The 16,074-nt window shown below is 45.5% G+C and overlaps 1 protein-coding gene across 1 annotated transcript in view; it reads left to right on the top strand.

Annotated features, from left to right (window-relative positions):
• The window catches only part of LOC110526097 (anthrax toxin receptor 1), a 65,117-nt gene that overhangs the window by 36,825 nt on the left and 12,218 nt on the right, over window positions 1-16,074 (top strand). Inside the window, exon 17 of the mRNA XM_021606720.2 lies at window positions 11,686-11,766. Within this exon, the coding sequence (XP_021462395.2) occupies window positions 11,686-11,766 (81 nt within the window). The remainder of the gene's footprint in view (window positions 1-11,685; window positions 11,767-16,074) is intronic.

Below are 16,074 nucleotides of genomic sequence, written 5' to 3'. Positions count from 1 at the left end.
AAGGTGAATTTGTCTCCCGGTTAAAATCTAACCTGTCTGGTAAAATAGTTATAAATTGCTGAGGTGTAGTCACTTTTGAGGACACAAGCTCAAGTACACAGTACAAATATGATCGAAAATATGAAATATTTAATTATGTATTTCCTATTCAATTAAACTATATGAATGAGGCTTAAAAGGACTTATATCAAATCAAATCAAATGTATTTATATAGCCCTTCGTACATCAGCTGATATCTTAAAGTGCTGTATAGAAACCCAGCCTAAAACCCCAAACAGCAAGCAATGTAGGTGTAGAAGCACGGTGGCTAGGAAAAACTCCCTAGAAAGGCCAAAACCTAGGAAGAAACCTAGAGAGGAACCAGGCTATGTGGGGTGGCCAGTCCTCTTCTGGCTGTGCCGGGTGGAGATTATAACAGAACATGGCCAAGATGTTCAAATGTTCATAAATGACCAGCATGGTCCAATAATAATAAGGCAGAACAGTTGAAACTGGAGCAGCAGCACGGCCAGGAGGACTGGGGACAGCAAGATGTCATCATGTCAGGTAGTCCTGAGGCATGGTCCTAGGGCTCAGGTCCTCCGAGAGAGAGAAAGAAAGAGAGAATTAGAGAGAGCACACTTAAATTCACACAGGACACCGAATAGGACAGGAAAAGTACTCCAGATATAACAAACTGACCCTAGCCCCCCGACACAAACTACTGCAGCATAAATACTGGAGGCTGAGACACTGTGGCCCCATCCGAGGACACCCCCAGACAGGGCCAAACAGGAAGGATATAACCCCACCCACTTTGCCAAAGCACAGCCTCCACACCACTAGAGGGATATCTTCAACCACCAACTTACCATCCTGAGACAAGGCTAAGTATAGCCCACAAAGATTTCCGCCACGGCACAACCCAAGGGGGGGGGCGCCAACCCAGACAGGATGATCACATCAGTGACTCAACCCACTCAGGTGACGCACCCCTCCCAGGGACGGTATGAGAGAGCCCCAGTAAGCCAGTGACTCAGCCCCTGTAATAGGGTTAGAGGCAGAGAATCCCAGTGGAAAGAGGGGAACCGGCCAGGCAGAGACAGCAAGGGCGGTTCGTTGCTCCAGAGCCTTTCCGTTCACCTTCCCACTCCTGGGCCAGACTACACTCAATCAACTGAGTCAGACTACACTTATATGCTTTCTAAATATGGTGTACGGTGTTTCCTCCGACATATTGGTGTGGCTGGCTTCCAGGTTAAGCGGGCATTGTGTCAAGAAGCAGTGCGGCTTGGCGGGGTCATGTGTCGGAGGACGCAGGGCTCTCGACCTTGTTTCCTCCGACACAATGGTGCAGCTGGCTTCTGGGTTAAGCGAGCAGTGTGTCAAGAAGCAGAGCAGCTTTGGGGGGTCGTGTTTTCAGGGGACGCACGGTTCTCGAACTTTGCCTCTCACGAGTCCGTACGGGAGTTGCAGCGATGGTACAAGACTGTAACTACAAATTGGATACAAGGAAATTAGGGAGAAAAAGGGGTAAAGAAAAACACGTTGCATGTTTAGTGAATATTTTCTAATGGTCTCTCTTGATCAAAACATCTGCCCCTATCGCTGTGAACGTCTCACAGAGCTCTACATTTGCTTCCTGAACTTGTTAGGAACTCGCCTTTCATCTCATATTAAACAGAACAGTTTTATTGTGTTTAAAATCTATCATTTATTTTAGATTAATGGCTATAAATCGATCTCTGAATGTGCTACCATGACAAAACCACTCCTTCCTGCTGTGCTATAATGTAAGGATTGCAGGCATGTGCTTTGTCAGTGGGTGTGATATATGGTTTAGCCAGGAGTTGATGGAGAGTCTAAAGAGTGAATGAAATGGTCGGAGAAACATCCCAGCTGCAAGTGGTTTCAGGTTTCACATCCTACATCAAACTGGCTCAGAAAATATACTACTGTGTCTGGGGGAAACAGGTCTATCGCTTAATGCAAGCTATTTGGTACCAGAACCACGCACGTCCCCTAAACAGGGGGACTTTACATCTAAAAGGTTTTAAGTCTTTATGCAACGCGGATGTGAAGGGTTAGACCTGTTAGACAGCAGCCGGCTTTCTTCAGCTTCAGATCTGACTATCAAACAGAAGTTGTCATACCTACTGGAAGAGTCATATGCTTTACCTTCTTCATATACAGTACCTTATGTCATGTTGTATCTTGGTCTGCATGGTTGGCGCTGATGAGAATAGCCAGTAGAATGTTCAGTATTGAACATTTTGTTCGAGGGTATCTGTCTGCTGGTTCCACACACTCTGTTTCTGCTTCTGACCTTGTGACACTTTCAAGCCACTGGCTTTATATCTTATCCCCCCTCACTTGTCTTACTCCTTTATGTTGCAATGCTGGTGGCCTCTTGATCCATATCTACTCATCTCTTTTTCTCCAGGCTTTTTTTATCAAGCCTGACGTACTTATCCATCCATCTTTCCTTCCTACTGCAGCTTTCTTTCTGTTGCAATTCTAGCCTCTGACAATTTAAACTTCTTCCACTAGCATAAAAAATTCAACTTTTACAGTGCCTTGCGAAAGTATTCGGCCCCCTTGAACTTTGCGACCTTTTGCCACATTTCAGGCTTCAAACATAAAGATATAAAACTGTATTTTTTTGCGAAGAATCAACAACAAGTGGGACACAATCATGAAGTGGAACAACATTTATTGGATATTTCAAACGTTTTTAACAAATCAAAAACTGAAAAATTGGGCGTGCAAAATTATTCAGCCCCCTTAAGTTAATACTTTGTAGCGCCACCTTTTGCTGCGATTATAGCTGTAAGTCGCTTGGGGTATGTCTCTATCAGTTTTGCACATCGAGAGACTGAAATTTTTTCCCATTCCTCCTTGCAAAACAGCTCGAGCTCAGTGAGGTTGGATGGAGAGCATTTGTGAACAGCAGTTTTCAGTTCTTTCCACAGATTCTCGATTGGATTCAGGTCTGGACTTTGACTTGGCCATTCTAACACCTGGATATGTTTATTTTTGAACCATTCCATTGTAGATTTTGCTTTATGTTTTGGATCATTGTCTTGTTAGAAGACAAATCTCCGTCCCAGTCTCAGGTCTTTTGCAGACTCCATCAGGTTTTCTTCCAGAATGGTCCTGTATTTGGCTCCATCCATCTTCCCATCAATTTTAACCATCTTCCCTGTCCCTGCTGAAGAAAAGCAGGCCCAAACCATGATGCTGCCACCACCATGTTTTACAGTGGGGATGGTACGTTCAGGGTGATAAGCTGTGTTGCTTTTACGCCAAACATAACGTTTTGCATTGTTGCCAAAAAGTTCAATTTTGGTTTCATCTGACCAGAGCACCTTCTTCCACATGTTTGGTGTGTCTCCCAGGTGGCTTGTGGCAAACTTTAAAGGACACTTTTTATGGATATCTTTAAGAAATGGCTTTCTTCTTGCCACTCTTCCATAAAGGCCAGATTTGTGCAATATACGACTGATTGTTGTCCTATGGACAGAGTCTCCCACCTCAGCTGTAGATCTCTGCAGTTCATCCAGAGTGATCATGGGCCTCTTGGCTGCATCTCTGATCAGTCTTCTCCTTGTATGAGCTGAAAGTTTAGAGTGACGGCCAGGTCTTGGTAGATTTGCGAGATCCTCACTGAACTTCTGGAGAGAGTTTGCTGCACTGAAAGTAAAGGGGCTGAATAATTTTGCACGCCCAATTTTTCAGTTTTTGATTTGTTAAAAAAGTTTGAAATATCCAATAAATGTCGTTCCACTTCATGATTGTGTCCCACTTGTTGTTGATTCTTCACAAAAAAAATACAGTTTTATATCTTTATGTTTGAAGCCTGAAATGTGGCAAAAGGTCGCAAAGTTCAAGGGGGCCGAATACTTTCGCAAGGCACTGTACATATGGGATGAGTAATGCAAGACATGTAAACATCATTATTAAAGAGACATTAATAAAGTGACTAGTGATCCATTTGTTAGAGTGGCCAATGATTTCAACACAGAGGCAGCAGTGATGGCTGTTTAACAGTCTGATGGCCTTGAGATAGAAGCTATTTTCCTGTGACATAGGGTGCTGTAGATGTCCTGGAGTGCAGGTACTTTGCCCCCGGTGACGCATTGTGCAGACCACACCACCCTCTGGAGAGCCCTGTGGTTGTGGGCGGTGCAGTTGTCATACCAGGCGGTGATACAGCCCGACAGGATGCTCTCAATTGTGCAACTGTAAAAGCTTTTGAGGGTTTTAGGTGACAAGCCAAATTTCCTCAGCCTCCTGAGTTTGAAGCGGCACTGTTGCGCCTTCTTCACCACACTGTCTGTGTTAGTGGACCATTTCAGTTTGTCCGTGATGTGTATGCCAAGGAACTTAAAACCTTCCACCTTCTCCTCTGCGGTCCCGTCGATGTGGATATGTGCGTGCTCCCTCTGCTGTCCACGATCAGCTTATTTGTTTTGTCGACATTTGTCAACATTGAGTAAGAGATTATTTTCCTGGCACCACACTCGTCATTGTTGGTGATCAAGCCTACTACTGTTGTGTCGTCTGTCAAATTGATGATCAAGTTGGAAGCGTACATGGCCACGCAGTCATGGGTGAACAGGGAGTACAGAAGGGGGCTGAGCACGCACCCTTGTGGGGCCCCACTTTTGAAGATCTACCTTCACCACCTGGGGCGGCCGTCAGGAAGTCCAGGGCCCAATTGCACAGCGCGAGGTTGAGACCCAGGACCTCAAGGTTAATGATGAGCTTGGAGGGTACTATGGCGTTGAAGGCTGAGCTGTAGTCAATGAACAGCATTCTTACATAGGTATTCCTCTTGTCCAGATGGGATAGGGCAGTCTGTAGTGTGATGGCGATTGCATTGTCTGTGGACCTATTGGTACGGTATGCAAATTGCAGTGGGTCTAGGGTGACAGTTAAGGTGGAGGTGATATGATCCTTGACTAGTCTCTCAAAGCACTTCATGATGACAGAAATGAGTGCTATAGTAGTCATTTAGATCAGTTACTTTCTTCTTGGGGACAGGAACAATAGTTGCCATCTTGAAGGATGTGGGGACAGCAGACTGGGATAGGGAGAGATTGAATATGTCCGTAAACACACCAGCCAGCTGGTCTGCGTATGCTCTGAAGATGCGGCTAGGGATGCCGTCTGGCCCGGCAGCCTTGCAAGGGTTAACACATTTAAATGTCTTATTGTATTATCCTCAAAGCGGGCAAAGAAGGTGTTATGTTTGTCTGGAAGCAAGACGTCGGTGTCCGTGGCTGGTTTTCTTTTTGTAGTCTGGGATTGTCTGTAGACCCTGCCACATACGCCTCGTGTCTGAGCTGTTGAATTGCGACTCCTTTCTCCCTATAGGAGGGGAGAAGCAAAATGGAGTAATGGTCCGATTTGCTGAAAGGAGGGCAGGGGAGGGCCTTGTATGCATCGCAGAAGTTAGAGTAGCAGGGATCCAGTGTTCTGCCAGCCCGGGTACCACAATCAATATGCTGATAGAATTTAGGTAGCCTTGTTCTCAAATTTTCTTTGTTAAAATCCCCAGCTACAATAAATGCAGCCTCAGGACTTATGGTTTCCAGTTTGCATAGAGTCCAGTGAAGTTCCTTGAGGACTGTTGTGGTATCGGCTTGAGGGGGGATATATTATACACGGCTGTGACAATAACCGACGAGAATTATCTTGGGAAATAATACGTCGGCATTTGATTGTGAGGAATTCTAGGTCAGGTGAACAAAAGGACTTGAGTCATGAAACATACACCCCCGCCCTTCTTCTTCCCGGAGAGATGTTTATTTCTGTCAGCGCGACGCACAAAGAATCCCGGTGGCTGTAACAACTCCGACAGCATATCCCCAGAGAGCCATGTTTCCATGAAACAGAGTATGTTACAATCCCTGATGTCTCTTTGGAAAGCAACCCTTGCCCTAATTTTGTCTAAATTGTTATCTAGAGACTGGACATTAGTGAGTAATATACTCGGAAGTGGTGGGTGGTGTGCACGCCTCCGAAGTCTGACCAGAATGCCGCTCAGTCTATCTATTCTGCGGCAACGTTGTTTTGGGTCAGCGTCTGGAATCAGTTTGAGTGCCTTGGATGGTTCAAACAAAGGATCTGCTTCGGGAAAATCGTATTCCTGGTCAAAATGCTGGTAAGTTGACGTCGCTCTGATATCCAATAGTTCTTCCCGGCTAACACTTAAGATTTTCTGGGATAACAATATAAGAAATAATACATAATAAAACAAAACACTGCCGTTTCCTAAGGACTAGAAGCGAGGCAACCCTCTCTACCTCTACCCATCTTCACAACAACTTTGTCAATATGAGTTCACCATGATAACTGACTATCCAATTTTACTCCTAGGAATTTAGCTTCTTCAACTTGTTCAGTGGTCACACCCTTTATACACAACTCCAGTTGAGGTTTAGGTCTAAGAGAATGCGTTGAATCAAATACAATGCTTACGGTTTTAGATGTATTTAAGACCAGTTTATTGTTAATTACCCATTCTGACACTGACTGTGACTCCTTGCTAAGAGTCTCAATGAGCTCACTGTCTCTGCACACTCTACACATCAGCACCCACAATCATCAGCATACATAGTCATTTTAGCTTCTTGTAATACAATTGTCAAACCATTTGTAAAAATACAGAAGAGTAACAACCCAAGGCAAATGCCCTGAGGGATATTGCACTGTACATATCTACCATGTAATGGCAGGTGATGTAAAGCCATAACGAGTTTAAATAACAAATGATGATCAGTAACAAAGGCTGCACTGAAATATAATACAGCGCCAACTATCATCTTATTATCAATGTCTTTTTCCAATCATCAGTCAACTGAGTCAGTGCAGTACAAGTTGAGGTCTCTTCCCTATATGCATGCTGAAAGTCAGTAGTCAGCTTTTTCTTTGAAGAATAGCATTGTATTTAAGAACACGACAGCAAACTGATTGGTCGGCTGTTAGACAGCAAATGGTGCGTTACTATTTTTAGGTTGTGGAATTGCATTAGCTTCCTTCCACTCCTGTGGACACACACACTCCTTTAGGCTTTGATTAAAGACATGGAAAATAGGGATGGCAATACGGTTTGCTACCATACTCAATAGTTTCCCATCTAGGTTGTCTATACCTGGTGGCTTATTATTGATGGATAACAATAGTTTTTCCACCTCTTCCGCACAAACTTGACCAACTTCAAAAGAGCAATCCTTCTCTTTCATTATTAGATCTACAATACAGACATGTTGGTTCACTGTTCAATGTTTTCATTTCACATCTCGATTTGTCCACGTTACAAGTAAAGTAGTTGTAACGGTTTTCTGTATGAGAAGGAGAGTCGGACCAAAATGCAGCGTGTAGATTGCGATCCATGTTTTAATAAACAAAACGTAAAACACGAATCAATACAAACACTACAAAATAATGAACGTAACAAAAACCTAAACAGCCCTATCTGGTGAAAACACATAGACAGGAACAATCACCCACCAACACACAGTGAAAACCAGGCTCCCTAAATATGGTTCCCAATCAGAGACAATGACGAACACCTGCCTCTGATTGAGAACCATATCAGGCCGAACATAGAACTGGACAAACTAGGCATGTAACATAGAATGCCCACTCAGATCACACCCTGACCAACCAAAACATAGAAACATACAAAGCAAACTATGGTCAGGGTGTGACAGTACCCCCCCCCCCCCCCCCCCAAGCTGCGGACTCCGGCCGCAAAACCTGAACCTATAGGGGAGGGTCTGGGTGGGTATCTGTCCGCGGTGGCGGCTCTGGTGCTGGACGTGGACCCCACTCCATAATAGTCTTACTCCACCTCCTTAGCGTCCCTAGATAGGTTACCCTCCTTAATGACAGCTCGGGACAGAGGGTTAGCTCGGGACAGAGGGGCAGCTCGGGACAGAGGGGCAGCTCGGGACTGATGGGTAGCTCGGGACTGATGGGTAGCTCGGGACTGAGAGGAAGCTCAGCACTGAGAGGAAGCCCAGGCAGGTAGTTGGATCTGGAAGAGTCTGGTCGACTGGCAGATCTGGAAGAGTCTGGTCGACTGGCAGATCTGGAAGAGTCTGGTCGACTGGCAGATCTGGAAGAGTCTGGTCGACTGGCAGATCTGGAAGAGTCTGGTCGACTGGCAGATCTGGAAGCTCCATGCTGACTGGCTGCTCTGGCTGCTCCATGCTGACTGGCAGCTCTGGCTGCTCCATGCTGACTGGCTGCTCTATGCTGACTGGCTGCTCCATGCTGACTGGCTGCTCTGGCTGCTCCATGCTGACTGGCGGCCCTGGCTGCTCCATGCTGACTGGCGGCCCTGGCTGCTCCATGCTGACTGGCGGCCCTGGCTGCTCCATGCTGACTGGCGGCCCTGGCTGCTCCATGCTGACTGGCGGCCCTGGCTGCTCCATGCTGACTGGCGGCCCTGGCTGCTCCATGCTGACTGGCGGCCCTGGCTGCTCCATGCTGACTGGCGGCCCTGGCTGCTCCATGCTGACTGGCGGCCCTGGCTGCTCCATGCAGACTGGCGGCCCTGGCTGCTCCATGCAGACTGGCGGCTCTGGCGGCTCCTTGCAGACTGGCGGCTCTGGCGGCTCCTTGCAGACTGGCGGCTCTGGCGGCTCCTTGCAGACTGGCGGCTCTGGCGGCTCCTTGCAGACTGGCAGCTTTGGCGGAATCCTGCAGACTGGCAGCTTTGGCGGCATCCTGCAGACTGGCAGCTCTATGCAGACTGGCAGCTCCTTGCAGACTGGCAGCTCTATGCAGACTGGCAGCTCCTTGCAGACTGGCAGCTCCTTGCAGACTGGCAGCTCCTTGCAGACTGGCAGCTCCTTGCAGACTGGCAACGCGGGCAACTCCGGCAACGCTGTAGAGGCCGGAAAGCTCTGACAGCGCTAAACAGGCGGGAGACTCCGACAGCGCTGGAGAGGAGGAAGGCTCCGGCAGCGCTGGACAGGCGAGGCGCACTGTAGGCCTGATGCGTGGTGCTGGCACTGGTGGTACTGGGCCGAGGACACGCACAGGAAGCCTGGTGTGGGGAGCTGCTACCGGAGGGCTGGGGCGTGGAGGTGGTACTGGAAAGACCGGACCGTGCAGGAGCACTGGAGCTCTTGAGCACCGAGCCTGCCCAACCTTACCTGGTTGAATGCTCACGGTCGCCCTGCCAATGCGGCGAGGTGGAATAGCCCGCACTGGGCTATGCAGGCGAACCGGAGACACCGAGCGCAAGGCTGGTGCCATGTAAGCCGGCCCAAGGAGACGCACTGGGGACCAGATGCGTAGAGCCGGCTTCATGGCATTAGGCTCGACGCTCAATCTAGCCCGGCCGACACGCGGAGCTGGAATGTACCGCACCGGGCTATGCACCCGCACTGCGCACCACTGCATAACACGGTGCCTGTCCGGTCTGTCCAGCCCCCCGGTAAGCACAGGGAGTCTGCCCAGGTCTCCTACCTGGCGTAGCCATACTCCCTGTTAGCCCCCCCCCCAGGAAATTTTTGGGGCTGACTCTCAGGCTTCCATCCGCGTCGCCGTGCTGCCTCCTCATACCAGCGCCTCTCTGCTTTCGCCGCCTCCAGTTCCTCTTTGGGACGGCAATATTCTCCAGGCTGTGCCCAGGGTCCTTTACCGTCCAAATCGTCCTCCCAAGTCCATTTCTCCAAGTAATGCAGCCTCTCCCACTGCTGCTGCTGCTCCTGCCTCTGTTCCTTCTCCTGCTGCTGCTGCCTGTTGACACACCGCTTGGTCCAGTTGTGGTGGGTGATTCTGTAACGGTTTTCTGTATGCGAAGGAGAGTCGGACCAAAATGCAGCCTGTAGATTGCGATCCATGTTTTAATAAACAAACGTAAAACACGAATCAATACAAACACTACAAAATAATGAACGTAACGAAAACCTAAACAGCCCTATCTGGTGAAAACACATAGACAGGAACAATCACCCACCAACACACAGTGAAAACCAGGCTACCTAAATATGGTTCCCAATCAGAGACAATGACGAACACCTGCCTCTGATTGAGAACCATATCAGGCCGAACATAGAACTGGACAAACTAGACATGTAACATAGAATGCCCACTCAGATCACACCCTGACCAACCAAAACATAGAAACATACAAAGCAAACTATGGTCAGGGTGTGACAGTAGTCATTGAAATGAATGGCTATATCAATCATTTCAACTTCAATGAACGATGAAGATTAATTGCATTTTCAGCCCATAATATCATTTAAGGTGCTCCAAAGTTTTTTTCCATGGTAATATGAAATGTCTCTTGTTTTGGTAATATCATTTCTTAAGCCACCAAATTTCAATATATACAGTATGTCAACCAATCAGCTGAGCAGCCTGACTTGTTTGCCACCTTCGTTGCATAATTTCTTTGAACCATACCATTTTTCAATTCATCATCAATCCAGGGGGCTCACAGTAGTTCTCACAGTTAGTTTCTTAGCAAGTGCATGAAGAATAATTTTACAAATAGTCCCAAGTGTTGGATCTGAATTCTCCTCCTTAAACACGTCAGACCAACATACATGTTTTACATCGTCAACAAAAGAGTCCCGAGAAAACAGTTTGTATGATCTCTGATAAATAATTGTAGGCCCTGCCTTTGCTACTTTTGCTGTCATTGTTATTGCCACAATGTTATGGTCACTAGAGCCAATGGGTACTGATATTGCTTTGTAGCAAAGTTCTGCAGCATTAGTGAAGATAGGATCAATACAAGTGGATGTCACAGATCCAACACTGTTGGTATACTTTCTAGTTCGGGGGTAGGCAACCCTGGTCCTGGAGTGCCGCAGCCACTTCATGTTTTTGATTTAACCGACCTGGAAGACCAGGTGAGTTGAATTTAGGAAATCACTGAACTGATCAATTAGCTCAATTGGTCAGGTGTGGCGCCAAGTTTGAACAGAATTCTGCAGTACCTGCGGCACTCCAGAAACAGTGTTTACTACCCCTGCTTTAGTTGGTTGAATGATAACCTGGGTCATGGTACATCATTAGAAACAGTAAGACGCTTCCTCTTGAGAGGACAACTAGATTATAATAATCCAATGTTCAGGTCACCAAGAAAACACATTTCTTTCTTGGCATCAGAGACCTTATCTAACATTTACACACATTCTCCAGATACGGACCGTTTGCACTTGGTGACCTATAGCAGCACCCTAAAAGGCTTTCGATGAGGCAGGTGAAGCTGCAACCACAGAACTTGAATTTCATTTGTCATGAGATTCTCTTTGAGCTTTACAAGAATATAATCCACAGAGACTCTGTGCCACAAAATGAGTGACAAAACGGTCCAAAACCTGGCCAGATCATTCGAGTCCTGAGTCTAGGGTTCAAGTCTCAAGTTATTTTATTTGATATCAAATTGGTGACTCGAGTCCATAACTCTGGCTTGAACCCCCGGCATGGCTGCTTGAAACTATATTTTTGTCGTTATCAGTCCTGACATTATACAACAACAGTTTATTAGCTCGATGCAATAGCCTTCTATGGTAGAATGTTCCGCTGTGAATAAGGACTATGGTATTCACCAAGATAAATAAAGAATTAATAGAGCACCATAGAAAAGCTTCTTTTTTTTACCCCCAGCTTTTAATATGATCCCCTGATGGAACCTTTTTCTTCCACTCCCCTTTCTCTATCCGCAGGGGAAGTTGGATGCTCTGCGGGCTCTGTGTCGTCGAGGATATGATCAGGTGTCCCTGATGAGACCTCAGCCTGGAGACAAGGTGAGACTGTTACTATTCACACACAGGCACACACACACACACACACACACACACACACACACACACAGGAATCCCCCTATAGAGTCTGGTTCCTCTAAAGCGCTCTTCTGGGTCGTTTGTGTGTGTTCCAGTGATCCTTTTCAATGAAGCATCTGCACTCTCTGTACCATAGAAATGGCAGGTGCTATTGAAACAATCACAGTACTATACTATTAGTCACTGGTCGCTCCCATAGTACAGCTATCGGCCTCACACACACACACTTACACACACACACAGATGGATGTCTCTATATAAACTCTGTGAATAAGCTGCTGAAATCTGTCTCTTACTGACACACACATGTGCACACATACTTTCTGAATGAACCGCCAATAACACTCTTTCTGTCCTACACACACAAAGCTACTATTGTTCAAACACAGGGAGAGTTATGTACTGATACTGACCGGGAGTTGATGGAGTTTCCAGCTTTGTGTAGGAGTCCTCTGCTACTCTCCTGAGAGAAACTGCGAGCTCAGATACAGTAGTTTGCCTAAAAAGAGATTTTAAAAAAGGATCAGGCAGAGATGATGTCATTTAACACGACAGTGAGTACAGATAGGAGCCACCTTTCCAGTAGTCTCTGTTTCATTCACTGGGAAGAAAATATGTTTTGGGATGTGACAGGGTCAGGTTTACTTCATGACTGCTATTGTTTGTGTTATGTTGGTGTTATTGTTGTGCAAAGAAGGGGAGGGGACCACCCGCCCTCTCTATCTCTCTTCCTTTTCAATGAGAATCTTCTTCACATTACTCCTCTCTTTCATCCTCTTTCTCTTCTTCTCCCTCTGTCTCTCTCTTTGTCTCTCTCCTTCTCTGTCCTTCTCTCTCACTATCTCTATTTCCGTCTTTCTCTCATTCTCCCTCTCAGTGCTCTTTGTTTTTATCTCTCTGTACCCTTATCCTGTCTTTCACACCTTCTTGACTGGGTGAATGGGTTAGGGTTAGAGGGGAGAGAGGTTAGAGGTGCCTTTAACAGAACCTTGGTGGTCTGATTTAACACCTTATTAAACAGTGAGGCCCTAAATTCGCACACTCACACATGCATACATGTGCACACATGCACAAACACACATCGATAGGTCCTAAAGTCACACACACAAAAACACAGAGCGAGAGGCCCTAAAGTCACACAGGGGACATTACACAGCCCATTGAGAAGGAGTCCCATTGTTGAGTTGAGAGGGGAAAAGAGAGTGTAGCAACAGTAGATTGATGTGGGCAGCCTGGTTGGTTCTGACTGCGGTGGTCTGGTCGTGAAAAGGGAAGCAGCAGAGCAGCAGACCTACACCAGAGACAGCATATGGACACAATGAGAACACAAGCTCATGAATATCAGAGAGAGAGGGAGGAGGGAATCCCCTCCATATGCTGCTGTAAACCAGCGTGGCGAGCCGGGTGTATTGTAACCAATGTGGTTTGGGGTAGGGGAGAGTTGTGGCTCAGATGCTTATTGCCAACATTCTCTCACTGTAGAATTATATAGGTTTTTGCACTTTTCTCCAAACATCAAATTTCAAATTGTTTTTGACATCCGGGGTTGACTCCTGCTCAGCATTGTTCAGTTTCTCCAAACTTCAAATATCGAAGTTGCTCCAAACGTCAAATTTCTAAGTTAAAGGGGAAGTTCACCCAAAACCACTTCTGGCCACTTTATAACATTTGCCTGGCAGTACCCCAGACAGTTTTCAGGTCCATTGTTTAATATAAAAATGCAGAATTTCCAAAAGTACTTCAAATGCATTCAAAACTATGTGTATTTATTGTTACATGAACAGCGATTGATGTCTCGGCACTGAATTGCCAAATAAATGTTGTTATTTTTATGTAAAAAGTGTAAAAAAAACATAGTCCTACTTCATGCTAGTGCAAAGGCCTTTCATTTCATCTGTAATCTGGTAGATACTCTTCTTCGTGGTTCCTAGATTGATAATTACAGGAGGCAGGACGAAGGTGGGACAAAGGAGCATCTTACTATTGGTCTTCAAGCAAGGAAGTCAGAACGAAAGTTAAAGTAAACAATGAGATGGTAACGTGTCAAAAGTATATTTGCCGTTGCAAATGTCAGACTCCACTCTGTGATCTTGGAGTTACAGTCTAGCGGAAAGATGACAGAAGTGGATGCTGAGTTAGAATGAAGTAAGTAAATTTGGTCAAGAGAATGTTCTGGCTGGACAACAGTAGCATTTGAAAACTGGGCCAAAAAGGAAATGGTCTAAATTGGAGTAGAGGATAGGTGTAAATGATAATGAATCGCTTCTTATTGGGATGCGTTGGTTGAATAATAATGCATATGTGGGAAACTCGTTTGAGTTATTGAAAATTGGGAAGTATGCGCTTGGAAAAGTGGAGTCTGTCAGCGTGACCAGGATTGGTTTTATTTGGATTAATTGTATTTCTGAAGAGCAGAGGAAGATTGCAGCGGGCCTCAAAAGAATCCGGACAACAGAAGTTTTGTGTTTTGAAATTCGGAGTAGAGCACCCGTCAAAGAAGTCATCTCAGGGGTGACGACAGATGTTCAAGTTGAATACCTGAAGAGAATTCCTGGTGTAGTTGGTGCCTGGCATCTGACCCGCTGGGTGAATGGAGAAAAAGAAGAAAGTCTGTCGCTCCTGTTGTTTTTTGATAAAGAGCAAATATCTACACATGTGAAGCTTGGTTATGTAAAATATGCTGTGAGAGCGTTCGTCCCCAAACCATTACAGTGTAAGAATTGTAAAGGATTTGGCCATGTTTCAAGTGTGTGCAGACGAACAGAGTATATTGAAGAACGGTGTGTAGAAGGACGACAGTGTTGCAATTGTGGTGGGAATCATGATCCTCAGTTCCTGTGCCCTTTAAGGGTGAAGGAAATTGTGGTGGCAAAAGTTAGAGCGGTCAATCGAATCTCCTATGTGGAGGCGATTAAAAGAATTGAGAAAACAAGTGATGCTAGTGAAGATATGGTTGTGTATACACAACAGCCTGTAGTAAATGTTTGCTGCTAGACAAAATATATCCTGTGTGTTAAAAAGGTGGATTTTTTTGCGTTCTTTGCCACAGTTATAAACTGTACAGCACAAGTCTCAAAGAAGTCGAAGAAACTGGACATTATTGTGGCTGAGGCAGAATTTTTTTGGAGACTCAAGGATTTTACATCTGAAGACTTGCAAAGGGGTACTGGTGACGGAAGACCAGCCCTCCCAGGTTCCCCTTGAGCCTGTGTAGGGATCAGATCTGTTTTATTTTTTAAAAGAAAAGTTGATTTAGTTTATTCTATCTTTTTGGGTAGTTTTTTGATAGTTCAGTTTTTGGGGGAATCCTGTTTCCATAGAAGAAGAAAAAGAAGAAGCGATGATAACGTTAGCTAGTAGCTAGGCTAGCGGTTAGTCATCTCTGAAGTAAAGTAAGGTGAACAATGTTAGTAGTTGAGTAGCTAAGTCAAGTTGGACAAAATTAAGTGCATTGTACCAGGGTGCGATAATGTTCCGGTCAGATACAAATATAGTACACTGCACATTTCCACTCTTTTCCTGTCCGTGATGGAGCTGTTTGTCAGGCATGGCTGCAGGCCATCCGACATATTTGTCACATGCGCCGAATACAACGGGTGTACAGTGAAATGCTTACAACGGTGTGTTGTAATAATTTCCTGCTTATTATGGTGTCGATATGACACCTGAAGTCATTCACCAGCTGCGGTTGATCATGTGATCCCTTTGTGGCCACTGACTACAATGATGACCTGTTGAAACCGGGTTCTGTTTCCACCGTCTTTCCACCATGGACAGGAAAGATCCAACCATTCAAGGTATGTTGCTAGCTAGCTAAGTTGCTAACACCTGTAGCTAGTCACCATAAAGTCATTTATAACATTATTTGTTTGCCATTCCCTGAAATAGTTTGTGATATTTTAAGCTTAGCTACTAACTTACTCTAACGTTATACTGTCCTACAGACTGTTTAAAAAACTTTTTAAGAACTTTGTGACAAAATTTCCATTTCCATTACACTGATAAGAAATTCTATATTCTTTGCTACTAGGCTTCACATTTTCCTGTAGTGCAATTGATTGCAAACAATTCCTTGCCCTAGCTATGGTCCATCAGTAGGACACTTATCCCTAGCCAGAGCCATATAGGTAAATGTATGGCTCTGGCCCTAGCTAGGTGAATGAGTTGTAATGACGGCAAACTAGCCCAACCTTTACATTATTTCAATTAAAACATTTACAATATCAGCTTATGCCCTGAACTGACATGTAATGACTGAATCTCTGCTACACA

The sequence above is a fragment of the Oncorhynchus mykiss genome, chromosome 1 (assembly GCF_013265735.2).
Source record: "Oncorhynchus mykiss isolate Arlee chromosome 1, USDA_OmykA_1.1, whole genome shotgun sequence".
In the NCBI taxonomy this organism is placed as follows: Eukaryota; Metazoa; Chordata; class Actinopteri; order Salmoniformes; family Salmonidae; genus Oncorhynchus; species Oncorhynchus mykiss.
The sequence above is the reverse complement of the archived record's forward strand: the minus strand, read 5'-3'. Positions and strand labels throughout refer to the sequence as shown.